Consider the following 14831-nt stretch of genomic DNA (forward strand, 5'->3'; position numbering starts at 1 on the left):
TCCATCTGTAACTCACTCTTACGCTTTGCTGTATTGTTGTATTTTAGTGAGACCCGGCTAAGTGGAGCTCCGCATTTTTAAGGCAACCGGAATGTGTAAAGTGCCTATATATATATATATATATATATATATATATATATATATATATATATATATATATATATATATATATAAAAGAAACAGCACTAGCTCTACCATGAGGGAGGACTGTGAAGTGCAATTTAGGAGGAGCACTTTTTCTCCTGCAGTACAAAAATACTACAGGAGATTTACTTCGACACATCCATCTTTCAGTGTCCCTGGGGTCAATTTTAACCATCAAGAAAACCTAATCATAGCGTGCAATAATACCTGCTCTGTCACTCAGCAATAACCTTGCAATGTACTCTAATTGTGTGTGTATTTATGTTACATTCTGATGAGGATTTCTACTTTGTTTACAATAATAACACTGAGAAAAAGGAAAGATGGAGATGTTTTCCTCAGAACTCTATAGATTAGGCTGCCAGACTGAGTGCTTATCCTGCACTTCTTCTCAGCACACTGAATACACCAGGCATTACAAAATTAAACTTTATTTCACTCAATCAGTTCTACATTCCTGAGGCAGCTGAATACATTTAAAGTGAACTCTTTCACATCGCTTCCTATGCAGTCACTTGAGTCCGTTCAGAGTAAGTCTGAATGAGCATTGGAATATCAAAAGCAACATTCATTCTTGTTAGTACTTACTGTATAAAAATAATGCATGACTGATTATATGAGTTGTATCAGCCAGCAAAGCACCCTTTGAGAGGGAAATATCCTAAATGTACAATTGTAAAGAGTAAGAACACTTCAATGAAATATCTTACATGCTGATGACATGCTGATGTTTATATCTGAACTGCTATGAGAATGCAGAGAATAGCAGATTACTTTTACACCACTTACTCCAGGACGTCTCTGTTGAACTGCTTCTGTCTATTGCCCAGAAACTCCCCGATCATCTGCCGACTCAGGCCTTTCCTTTGCAGCAGGAAGTGGGCCACTCCCACTGGTGTTTCCGGGACAAAGTTCCTCTCGATCAGATACTGGATGCCTTTTTCCGGTTTCCTGGAGGGACATGGGAGGAGTACAGGGATTAGAGTCACAATCCAAATCTGTGATTATCCCACTGCACCAGTGCCTTTGCCAAATTTGTGTCAAATCATGCACAGGATTTAAAAAAGCAACGAAAGAGGGGTCAGTAAGAGATGTGGGTTGAGAGAAAAGACTCTCTGATTAAATTGAAAAAGAATAGAGGAGCAGGAACAATCCCGGACTCACAATACAAATAGAAAAAAAAATACATAGTTTGTAGATAATTATAAAAGCATTGTGGAAAAAATATATAAATGTATGACAATATGAATGTTGCGTACCAGCAGTGATCCGCCGTCTCATGGGCTAAGGAATATATGTATGTTTTTGTCTTGATTTATAAAGCTCAAGGTGAATTACATTATGGGATGGATAGGTTTTTGCTCTTTAGTAGAAAACATGTGAGCAGTGGTGGCAGTTACATAAACACTGGCCACTTACTTATTGAAGAGGTTGAGTCCAATGCGGTAGTGCCTTTTTCGGATGATGTCGTTGCTGAAGGCCGGTGAGTCCCAGCTGTTGCGCGTCTCTTTGTGGTATGTCTGCTTGCTGAGGGTCTGCTCCCGGAGACTGTCTCTAGAGCTGGACTCGGAGCTGCAGTTAATGGTGTCATTGGAGTTCGATGTGCTGTTTATGCTGTCATTATCCCCATCTGAAAAATCGGACTCCGACTTGCTCTGTCTGTTCGCTGTGCCATTGATCGCATGGTGTGGTTCTAGCTGCCTCGGACGATCTTCTCTTGAGGGTCCTCTTGACGGAAGTCCGTGGCTAATATTTTTGGGACTATTTTGTTGATTACTTATACTGCGTTCATAAGCGCTCTGTCTCTTTAAAGAACTCCGGTCCGAGCGATCGCTAAGTTCCACTGAGCTGTCACTGGGGGGCTCTATCGTAAGTAAAGGTAAGTGGTCCACTCTTAGACGCTGCTCCTGGCACTCTAAAGATGGAGTGCTCCGGCAGCTTGTGTCTGTGTCTCCTTTCTCGTCTTTGTGAATATGAGACCAGTAGTCCTGGGAGGAGGTGAGGGAGCGCTGACGGAGAGTAGATTCTGTACTGGAAGGCCGGTCAACAGACTGACATAAAGAAGGCGACAACTCATCCTCATCAATGTATAGAGTAACGTCACTATACGAAGCGCTCATTTCGTCTCGTTTCCTAAGGTCGGAGCTGCTCAGAGGGGCTTTGACCTGGCAGCTGGCCTCCCTCTCCTGGTACCCCCTACTGGGCTCTGGCTGACCATCGTCCCCATGCATACTGCGACAGTTCAATGCATCGTCTATGGACTCGGCCAGAGATTTGACCTGCCTTGAAAACGCATCCTCTAATTCTGTAATAGCGTCTGTAAAGTCGTTCTGTGCCGTGGGGGTTTTGGCCTGAACACTCAATTCCCCTGATCGCTCCGACTGCACCAGTGGGCCCATTTTTGTACCGTCGTCTGTTAGCGACACCTGCTTTCCTTCAAAATAAGAGCTGTGGACTTTTTCAGGTCCTTCAAAGGAAAACTGCATTCTCATATTGGACAGGACTATTCGTCTTGACATACGGTTTTCAGACATAGAACTTCTAAGACGCTCAAAGTTCTTGTTCATTTGGTACTGGCGGAAGGCTGTCTGGATGGTGCGAGCGGCATGTCGGGTTATGAAACGCCCACCATATTTGCGCTCTAGCATCTCCACCTGCAAGGAGAAAAAAATGCAATGAATATTTCTGGGGAAAAAAAAAAAATGTGTGTAAAACTATAGTTGAGCTGAATAATCAGTGTTAAATAGAGACTGCGCTTGTTTGTTGGAACATACTACAGTATAAATGACTCAACAAAGCTGGAAAGTATTTCAAAAAAGTATGCTAAATATGGTCTAAAATAAGTTAACATAAAAGTTAGTAGAAGTTTAACTTTTGGCCAGTGCTAAACAACTTTTTCTTAGGTCAGATTATGTGCTGTGACCCACTTTCCCACCTCTGGTTTGGAGTCAGGGCATGGAATAGCACTAATCATGTTTCCCTGGACAATGGGAGAGTCCAGCAGCCAAAAGCACAGCAGAGTGGACCTTTCACCATGGCAATGAGTCTCACTTGGACAGGCAATCACCTACCTGCCTAACAAGAGGCACAATATATTCTCAGAGTAAAACCTAGCGTTGCCTGGGCCACACTCCACTGCCGTTATGACTGACCTGCTTTTCACCGCTGTAAGGGCCAGCAGCCTGACAGCAGCCCACAGTCATAACCTTCAGCTGTTCAGCTGTGGGGCTTAACTAACTTTACACAACCATAGTTTAAAGTTTTGTTCTGAAAAAGCTCTGCAGCAGCTCTAAAACAAATGTTATAATAATAAAATAAAAATAAAATATAACAAAATAATAATAGTAATAAACATTTAGCCATGTGTTGGAACATTTTTTTTAAATTCTATTTATTCTAAATTAAGATCTGACGGGTTGTAATTATTTGCAACAATTTAGTAAAATTATTGTGATGTAAAAGTCCTCATGCAAATCTTTCTACGTGATCATTCAATGCCATTTGGACACATTAACAAAAGCTTTAGGTTAATGTAGCCTATATGGAGTACAAGAATTTTGCACATGCTACATTATATACAAAAGCAACAAAACACTCCTACATAATCTCTTTAAAACTACTACATTTTGAATAGAATATGATATAAAAAAATATGGAAAGACAGTTTCATTCAATGGCCGTAAATATTGATTCAAACAAACAAATACAAATATAATATGTATAAATTTAACAAAATATAAGAATATAAGGGCATTGTTTGTGAGGCACTCACCTGTTTGTCCTGGAGGTCTGATGATAGCTCATAGCTCTCTGACAGGGAGCGTGAGCGTTTAATGGCCTCCTCTTCAGCCTGCTTGCGGAGGATCGACTGTGAGTGCAGCAGTTTGGGCCGGCGCGGCCTCTGGTGTCCCGGCAGGAGGATGTGTCCGTAGATATGACTGTCCAGGTGCTCCTGAGCCAGGGCCCTGCTGTGGGTCGCTGGCACACAGGAATACACAGCGCTGGGGTCCACTGAGCCCACCTCACCCCCTGGAGCATCAGCTTCCACACTGCAAAAAGACACAGACACTAAGTCAATGCTGAGTCATTTCCCCCGACGCACCCACAGCTCACAACGGTCATGTGACCAGTTGGGACGTGAACTTTGATACTACTGCCATCCTGGTATAAATACGGCGAAGGCAATTTATAGCAGCAGTCAATGTCACTGGCCTCAGGAACAGGTCAGCTTCAACTGTGGAGTGTTTTTCACCGTACAGCCCTGCAGCGTATAGTAGTAGCCTGTAGTGTACGTGGCAAAATAGCAGTATACATATAAAACATGTACACAGTGATAGAACAATCGAAGAAGAAGAAGTAAAAAGTGTACATCAAGGCGAGACACAGAAGGCAAGGAAAAAAATCCTGAATTTAGAGATCTATATGTTTCAAAATAAATGTAAGAAAAACATGTAAAAGACTAAAGACATATTTGTTACATATAAATCTGGAAAATGAATAGAATCAGGTTTACATTTCTTGGTTTATTTTATTGGCATATTAGATATAACAAACACAGACATAATTTTGGAAATCTTATTTAGTATTTGAGTAAACTATTTTGACTGAATAAATAAATAAATAAATAAATAAATAAATAAATAAAAAATAAATACATAAATAAATAAATAAATACATAAATAAATAAATAAATAAATATACTTTAAAAAAGAATTAGGCTTACAATTTTATATTTAAAAAGTCTTTCTGTACAATCCATCAAAATCTAGTCAGGTAGGAGATTGTAAAGTTTAAAGTCTGTAGGTGCTATCTTAAGAACTGATCTTTTTGCCTGTACGGGAGAAAAATGCATTTAAAGAAAACTTTGAAGTCAAAATGTCCCATCTATAGACGCAAGTTGATTAAATGTAATAGAACATCTAAAGGTGCAAATTGGACAGTTTTGTTGTTTCCACATTAAAGCTTACATGTTGAGAGTCTATTGAGTTTAATGGCTTCGAGGTTATCTGATCTCATCCTAATAAATTACCATAGAGTGAAACCCACAGTGACCGTTTTCTTTTGTATATAACATTATTTTGGTCACGTGATAATGTCATGTCTGAAAAAACTATACAGTAAATATTTTGGGGCAATTCCTTTGAATAAATACTGACTGAAGATTTTTCATGTCTTTTCATTATTCAACAAGTTACAGTTGATTAATTCAGAGCACTTGATGACTCCCAACACAATTAAACATACTCTCTTCCTACCATAGATCCAGGATCATTCAAAACAACAGTAACAATACCGTTTGGATGGGAAAACTTGACGTTTCCACATTAGGTTTGTCAAACATATCAAAAATCAGTTACCACTACTATAGATGCTAAAACTAGTATTAAACTTGATACTTATTTGAGCAAGTATTGATACTAAAAACCTTGTAAAGAGGATACAGTTTGATCTTTCCTGAACAGTTTTAGAATGAATTAAAACTACGATTAGACCACATGGTAATATAAAGAAAGTCATATCATTTTGTCTAAAAACTAGTTTGTTTTTTTAATCATCACTGTTGTATCAAAATTGGTATCGAGTCTATTCCTTTGTATTGAAATCAAGGTTGAAATTTTAATATCCTGACAACATTAGTCCACATAATCTGAATCTGGAGACACTTTAAAAAGACTTGGTAAAGACATAAATCATTTCGTTAAAAAACAAGCCTTCACAGCAACACAATTACACTTACACTACAAGTTAATACTGAGAAACATGCTATGTATTATTTAATGAAAAGAAACTAAGCAATCCAACATCACTAGACTATAGCAGGTGACTAAGCAAGTGAATGCTAATATTTAAATATTCCCAACATGTTTTTTTTTTTTTGGCGGTATGAGAATTATCATCACATTCAAGCATCATGTGGTAGATGACTTAATGTTATAACTAGTATGAACATAAATGATCTTAAATTAATAAACAACACAACACAACATGAAAGTCAATTTGTGTCAAAACAGCAGGTATACAAATATAAAGTAAATTCTGAGGCAACAGAAACAAGGCCAAGTCTTCCACACATTGTCTAATGTCACACACTGTTTATGACTATCTTTTGCAGACTGAAACATGTATTCCACAATGCCTTAGTTCAAATCAGCTCAGACTAATATTCTGAACATGAACCTAGAACCTAAAACTAATCTCGGTAACTATATCCCCCACGTTCAGAGTAATAGTCTCCACAATCTCTTCACTTTGATTGCATCCATATATCTCCTTCAGCGAGCCACTGAGCCCGTGTGGGCCCATGACAGGACATGAAGCAGGGTGATGGGATTTTAATCCAGTTTTGGTGGAGGAAGTAGTGCATCGTAAGAAGTGATGTTATATAACTATAATAACTGTAATAAGAACTGCACATGTGTCCTGTTAACATAGTAAATATATATTGCAAAAAGTTGTTGATGTGTGTTTGGTTTAGTTTCCATAAATCACAATTATATTCTCCTTAATATTTAAACTCATCTAATCAAAGTTATACAGGAGGAGGACCTTTTAGCGTTAAGCCCTGTACCTTTTATTTCATCTAGTTGAAGAAAACACCATTTACAACTTAACAACAGCTAATAAATAAACATGAAATTAAATATGCTGATACCACCTATTTATTCCTCCCTTAGTGAGAACTGTAAACACCAGGTGCCCTCTTTGACTGCAAAACTGCCTGACCACGCTCCCTGTAAACCCAAACAATACAAATCTAAATATGAAATGCAACGATTAATGTAACACATAACATAAACACCATCCTCCCTGCTCTGCTCCAGGACAAGCTCTCCCAGCTCAAGTGTAGGGTTAGGGTTAGTTTGTGGACGACACCACCCTCATCGGGCTCATCTCGGACGGGGATGAGTCTGTCTACAGGAGGGAGGTGGACCGGCTGGTGTCCTGGTGCAGCGGTAACAACCTGGAGTTCAACGCCCAGAAGACAGTGGAGATGATCGTGGACTTCAGGAAAGTCACAGCCTCACAGTCCCCAGTCCCCCTCACAGTCCCCAGTCCCCCTCACAGTCCCCAGTCCCCCTCGCGCAGGACCTCAAGTGGCAGCCCACCATCAGTTCCCTTGTCAAGAAGGCCCAGCACCCGAGACCCCAAGCAAGTGGTAGAAAATGAATGACTTAAGGTTTGCCTCACAACCATTCTCCAAACTGGAAACTAGAAAGGTCCACAGCAGCACAAATTCTCTGATATACGAGGTTCACAATCTCTCATACAAAGCTAATTATTACAATCTTTTTGACTTAGAATGAACAAGTACAAAGGGGAAGAGGGGACTGAGTCAGAGCTCCACCCTGCTCATGTTTAGACACACTTCCATACAGGCCAGTTCCTGCACATGACATCACAAACTAAACAAGGCGAGCTTCAAAGATGCTATCTGAGCTAGACAACATCATCTGTTATCAGCCCTGCACAGTATGTGATTCCTTCATAAAAACCCTGCTGATAGCTGTGCACTACAATCTTAATTAGAGTATATATTATAGAATGGAAATAGCAGGGACAGTCACAGGCGCTCTAATTATGAGCCCCAAGCATGCTTTAAAATTGCTCTGATCTGGTGGTGATTTGTGGAAAGTGCTCAATAGAGTTTATACATGTAGATTATGAGCATCACAATCGTTCATTAAAAAGTGTTTTTTTCCCCATACCTGTTATGTTGGGGTAATTGTAAATGAGCATTCAGTGTAGAATAGCAGTGACATCAATTGTTGTATTGATTTGGACACACAACTTGCATTGAGTCCTATCTCTTGTACTCATGAGCCTGTAACTAGCTTCTTCTGTCTGTGACTTCCGGATCAGGTGCACAACACAGGACCCAATGCAACTGCTGGCTCCATTTGTGCAGAAGGATAATTCTATCAGTCTGCACTTGGAGAGTTGGGCTCAGTTTATGGGGACATAGCTCTTTACCAGGCTAAAGTTACAGAGCACCTGTCCCTTCTTATCTGGACCACAAAGTGGAGATGTCGGCAGTACCAATGCACTATTACTGCTTCAAGAGCCAGGACGGCCGTTTAGAGACACCTACCAACTCTGGTAGAAGGTCTATACTATTTAAGGTTAGGAAGATTTAACTTTTGAAAAAAGAAACAAACTGATCCCTGACAAGTAAGTTGTATAATGCATTTTCCAATCAAACTAAAAAACTACAACAGGCCTTCAACCAGAACATTATAATTCAAATAAACAAGTGTAATTTCATCTCTACTACATACAACAAAATATTGCACAATACATACTGCAAACAGAGAGAGGTTGCACGCTCAAACTACAACTATTGGCTTGTTTCCCAATGCCACATTTGACATTGAAATGAATATGATATATTATTATTATTTGCAATAGTACAATAAGATATAGGTCTAAAGGAAGTTAAGATGACTCCACTCACATTGAAGGTGACATCGTGTAAGATTTGATGGATTGCAGCGTGTCTCATTCAGTTTGATAAAAATAGGCCGACACTGTATTTTCTGCACCAATGCGCCATGTAAATTGACTAAGCTTTAATTTAGCTGAGAAAAATGCATATCTTCCTCCACTTTCCTATATGGGGTAAATAGCATTGGACAATGTATTCCCTGTATGTTTTTTACAATGTACGGAGAAAAGCATCAATATTGCCAGGCCTTAAGGAAAATTAAATCCTCCACATGTTTTCAATCGGTTTCAGACAATTACCATACTTACAAACCACAAATAGACCTGTTGTTTACCGAAACATTTACTGAGGTGGTAAATGTTTTCCATTACAGCACACTTAATAAGAGCATTAAATATATTCCTCTGGCAGTCAATTGTAAAGTAGTATAATCCCCATACTCCCAACTCTCCCGAGCATGGCTTTATGACTCCCTTTTCACCTTATTATACATTTTACTTTACTTAAATCTCTTGATATAACAACAAGGGTCTTTGTTCATATGATAATAATAATGATAATATTGCATAACACAAACAGTATATTCAGTCTAGAAAGTGCATAAGAAAAGACACCTATGCATTTGTCTGGTGCTGGTGACCATATGTTGTCAGTCATGCTGTCACAGGGCACTGCTCTAGTCCGTTCACACTGCACCATGCAGTTATTCAGATTATCAGTAATCCTCCTACAGTAGCTCTGTCCCCGCCTCTGAGCCGCCTCTAAGCTCTGGTCCACACCAGCTCCAGCACAACAAAAACATGGATGCATGCCGGCAAGCACTGACAAGAAACATGGTGGAGAATGGGAAGACTACACAAGATACTGATCAATCACAGTCTGGAAACGTGAAAATTAATATTATATATATACTGTTAACATTATGGTCATTGTTCAGTTCGGCATGCGATTTTTTCAATTACAGTAATCACATTTCCTCATTTTGAAAGTGAGCATACATCTAAGAGATGACAGGGAAACTTGTACCAAGAGGCCTGCAGGACAAATAAAAGCAGGTCAAGCATACGCCTCTGTCCAGCTACATCCAGAAATGAACTAGTTTCATATATTGTGTATTTTATTTTGATAAGGCACAACAAGTTTCCTCAAAACTCTGAATTATGTTTTTTAAGTTTTTTTTATTTTTGAAAGAAATAACTATGGTAGAAATCACTCAGCCACAGCATTCCTGTTTGCAGAGATATACTACAGTTCACAAACTCAAATGTTTGTTTCATGAGCCCAAAGCAAGTATCTAACACTATACTATGCACAACAAATTTACAACATTACATTTTATCACACACAATTTGGCACAAAATGAACAATCCTCAAACTAAGGCAGTATACTTAGCTGCACTTTCTTAAAAAAACAAACTAAAGTGAAGTCTGGAACAGGCACAGTCTGTTTCCTTGCCGTGTTCAAGGACGTTTTATCAAAAAGGCGGGCGGACATGAGAGACTCTCATCCTGCGGCTGTACCTCACCTGTGCAGCGTGATGCTCATCATCAAAGCCAGACAATTAATAAGAAGTGTATTGGGCTAGGGCCCATCTGCTTAAGGGCAAACTCCATCCCACAATATTACAAAAAAGCAAAGTGAGTACAAATTGTCTTTGAGAAAACAAATATCCAATTCTTCCTTGTTTTTTCTGGACAGAGGTGAAATGACAAACACTCTGTAACACTCTGTAAGGTTACTGTAACTGAGTAGATTTTTTTCAGGGTAATGGTATTAGTTCAATTTTAAACCTGTACTTCTACTTGTAATTGAATCCCAATCTATGATTCTCACCTGGGTCTCTACTCCTTTATATTCCTACAAACACGGCACTGCCTCGCCTGTGGATTGTGGTAACCCCAACCCTTAACTGTTTAACTAATACAGTTTTGTATAATCTGAAATGCAATTACAATTGTGTTTAAATAGTAACTACTACGGTAGTTGTATTATTCATGCATTGGTTATACTTTTAGTACAAATTTGGCATTTAACTGCACTTTTCATTTTCAGTACTCCACAGGTACTGGACTATAATTGAATGAGTCTCTCTTCACTTTCATGCTTGACACCACTAAAAGAATGATAAAGCTCACCTTATATTTGCAATACTTTCTAGGGGAAAAGAACAGAACATGTAAAAACAGACATACCTTTATAGATCAAATCCAAACACGTCCAGGCATAAACTACTACTCAGAAGGACGTCCAACTGTAGGTGCTGCCTTAAAATCTGCCCTCTCCTCTCTCTTTGACTTGCTTTAATTATCTTCCTACTCATGCACGCATCGGCCCGGAGAGTTTTCCACTGCCAAATCTGAACAGCACCACTGTCTGGGTCTGTTGATGTTGGAATATAAAATAAAGGCTGATTTTTCCTCTTTTCCTGGACGCTCACCTCTGCCAAGGAGAGATCTGTGTGTTCTTATTCGTCAGGGGAAAGGGGGAAGGCGTGGCTACAGTCTGGTGTCACACTTGATTAGCACCGCCTGATTGGGGATTATTTTTGGCAGACGGCTAAAACTGAAACTCCACACTTTGTGTTCCCTTCAATGTTGTTCCCCTTTCCCCTGTAGTCGTGGCATCAGTCTGTCTGCTGCGTGAAGCCTGTTTCATGTTTGTGCCTCGACATGATACCGATCGCCCGTCAGCTGACACTGCACGGACTTCAAACGCCATCACAGAACAATATGTCAAGGGCCAAATATAACTCAAGGGCCAATGACACATACCAATTTAAAATACTTGTACCAGTCAAGCTCAAATTTCTGAGGTTGTGAAGTCTCTGGTGTACAGTATCTCTGTTCTTCCATTTTAATTGAAGAACCCTTTTCAGCACTGTTCAATTTGGCCATTCATGCTTCAGATAAGGTGCCTAAAATATGAGTCCATTCAATTATTTTTTCAGAAAATATGAATATGTGACAAAAAACATGCATATGTTTGTAGGAATCAGAAGTATACATAGACATGTGATGAATGTAACGGTGTATTAAGCAAGCAAGCAACTATGAGCTCAGAGCAAATTATCCTACAGGGATTAACTTGAGGATGTTAAACTGATTCAATGCTCAAACATAAAATGGAAGGAACAGAAAATGTATTGTAGCGTGGCAGGATCTGAAGTAATTTGTATATAATATATTTAGTCAATATGTTCCCCTCAACTATTTTATTTCATTAAGCAAAAATACTGTATTTTGGCCAAAATCCCAGAGGCTGGAGCACAGGACCAAAATACTTTGCTTAATAAAAAAAATTCCAGTTACGCTGAAGGTACTAAGGCTCTGGAGTGGACAGGGAATGCCATTGTATTCTCCAAATGCTGTGGGAGAACATGAATTGCTGAATGGATAAACTTTGTTGTGTTTGAAAGTAACTACTGCAGCAAAACTGCATGGTTTGTATCATATTATGTAGTTGTAGAAAAAGATTCAGTTGTAGTCATCTGGATTCTGTTTTGGGAAAAAACAAGACATTTCGACTCCCATCCAAGAGTCATTCTTATCTGCAGCAGATTGAGAATGACTCTTGGACTGAATCTTGTTCTACAATGGAACACTCCTGGACGAATGAGGGATACACTAACATCATAGTGTGTATTTTGACAATACACACCTTGTGCACTTGTGTGCATGAGACACGCTAGCGTGACAGCTAAAGGCCACATTGGAATTTCAAATATCCTTTTCCAATTTACTTCTGTCTCGTCAGTCTTTGGAGCATGAGTAACAAGTCTAATTGTTAGTCCCATCTGGCACAGCTGTCAACATTAGTAAACGGCACAAACGAGTGAAGCACTTGAAAATCGACAAGATGGCACCTTTCTCCAGTAAATACACTTTATTTTATGAAAATATGCATTATTTTCATAAAATAAAGTGTATTTACTGGAGAAAGGTGCCATCTTGTCGATTTTCAAGTGCTTCACTCGTTTGTGCCATGTCATTTAGCCCTTTTTTGGAACCTCAAAGACAGTTTGCACACTTTTATGTTCACTTCAGATACATTTTTATGTTAAAAAAAAAAATCCACGAATGAGTAAAAATATTTATACTTTATCTTTTTATTAATTGCTCAGAACAGGTGGCTTATACTCTTGTAACAAACTAGACTAGATGTGTTAGCTGCAAATCCATATTCTTGAAGGGGGACAATTAGGGGCACAAACTTTATTGGGAGGACATTTTGTCAAGTGACCAATGACTCCAATGGGCCCCAACCAACATCTAAACGGAACTGAAGAATAAGAATACTGAATAATATTACAAAAACATGCCAAAAAGGCCTTCCTTTTATATAATTATTATTTAAACCATTAACCAAACCCAGCACAGCTCCGACTCCTGAGGGAGTTTATACAGCACATGTTGTGTCATGCTAAGGAGTCAAATAGAGAACCACCTTTAAACAAAAGACGCTTGTTTGGTGTCAACTGGACCATAAAGCACAGGGAAATATAGCAGAGAACTATTCTGAATTATCATGACAACAAAAGTATAAAGTAAAAAGAAAACATCAGACCCAACAGTGTGAAGGCCAGTTAAAAGTATGAGGTTTAGACAAACGAGAATTCAGCTTTTAATAGACGGAGCCAAGGGCAGGTCACTAAAATGCTTATTCTTTCTTACATCCTCGCAAAAGAGGATGAATAACAAGCTTTTGACTAATCGGCCCTTTGGGTAAATTTCCTTCTTGTTCACTTTTCACGTTTGACCCATATACACTTTTACAAAACCAGCATCTAACTTGCCTTATCTCTCCCCTCTCCAGTTTCTCTGCTGATTTGTCATTCTAAATGGTTATTTACCAGAAGTGAGAGAACTGTCCTGACATGTTGCACTGTGATAACAACTTATGAGAATAAATGAATCATCAAAGCCACAAAGAGGAAATGAAGAAAGAGGACATATATTAGACCAAACAAGTCAACAGTTTGTGACACTATTTCAGACATATACCATAAACATAAACAACAGAGATTTATAAAGGCCATTACAAAGCAATTTCTTTTGTTACGAACCATGTTTTCTACAAAAAAACAAAAAAACTGCCCAACTATAAACACAACTAGTTTATAGGTCCCAAAGGATTTCAAATTGAGACCACCATGTGGCAAAATATGCTAAACTAAAGCCTGATGTTCTGTGAAAAGGCCTTGAAAAGTTGAAGTTCGCAGTCTTTTGGTACAAAATTTCATCTCTTTAAGATCCTTTTTGTCTGCTCTCTATAATTGGGATAATGAAGAGACAGAATACACTGCAGATGAATAATCCCCTGCCACATGTTTGCAAGCATTTGACACCAATCCACAGCATGGGCCACGCTGGGCAGGGAACACAGTCTATAATCTGGCTACAAAACGCAAGTCCTCACCGGGCCAGGCAGAGATTGAGATTTTAATGACGGGCATTTGATCACCATGGTACCGAGTCATCATCTGGAGATCGCAAATGAGTCAATTCATTTATCCTAACTGTTTCCTAAAGGTGTTGTAGTGAGATGATGGACCACTATTGCATTGTAGTGGCCACACATATAAAAGACTGTGTAGCGTTCACGTTCTAGGGTTTGAGGTCTTTATTTCAGAGAGGCCACTATATTAGAGATTTACTGTTTTTGAAAGAAATATTCACAGTCCAGTAATCACAGCGATATTAACCCTAAACCAGGTAGACAAACCTGAAATCTGACCATCGAATTCTGACCTCTGTTTCCAGCTCAGTTTTAAACCATAGGCGGCATTTGATGAACCTATTCAGTCCTGTGTGAAAGAATTGAAATATTATCTTAAAATATGGAGTCATGGACATAGAGCAGGTCTGAATGTGGCAAAGGATGACTCACCAAAAGAAATTCCCTCGCAGAGCACACCTCTGTGACAGGCCCTAGACTTTTTTTTGAGACGCCAGGCTAAACTCGGCACGCTTTAGCTGTGCCTGCTCTGCCAGCTGGACGGCGCCAAAATCAAGCAAGTCTTAAGCTCTTTGCCTGCACCGTCCTTTTAGTTTTGTTCTAGAGAAAATAAATCACCGAGGAGTTCTTCATTAAACAACCGCCCTTTCTGATTCATAACCACACGGGATTTCATCATCGTAGAATTATCTGATACCAAGCAGCTTAATGCAGCATAATCTACCCAACCTGAAAATCTGACCCCGGAGGACACAACTGCGAACCGAAAACACATCTGGCCTCAGAGAT

General features: G+C 39.2%; 1 protein-coding gene across 6 annotated transcripts in view; it reads right to left on the reverse strand.

Moving 5' to 3' along the window:
- iqsec1b (IQ motif and Sec7 domain ArfGEF 1b) overlaps positions 1-14831 on the reverse strand; it is a 137781-nt gene that overhangs the window by 10785 nt on the left and 112165 nt on the right. For 5 of the 6 annotated variants that reach the window (XM_072452030.1, XM_072452031.1, XM_072452032.1 and 2 more), the window contains 3 exons: positions 3917-4193; positions 1564-2798; positions 934-1095 (listed from right to left, as the gene is read on the reverse strand). In XM_072452030.1, coding sequence (XP_072308131.1) covers positions 934-1095; positions 1564-2798; positions 3917-4193 — 1674 coding nt within the window. Of the gene's footprint in view, positions 1-933; positions 1096-1563; positions 2799-3916; positions 4194-10780; positions 10975-14831 lie in introns of those variants that run through there. The other variant, XM_072452035.1, reaches the window with a different exon arrangement.

The sequence above is a fragment of the Eucyclogobius newberryi genome, unplaced genomic scaffold (genome assembly GCF_026437365.1).
Source record: "Eucyclogobius newberryi isolate DKJ021-1_F unplaced genomic scaffold, fEucNew1.0.hap1 SCAF_19, whole genome shotgun sequence".
Lineage (NCBI taxonomy): Eukaryota > Metazoa > Chordata > Actinopteri > Gobiiformes > Gobiidae > Eucyclogobius > Eucyclogobius newberryi.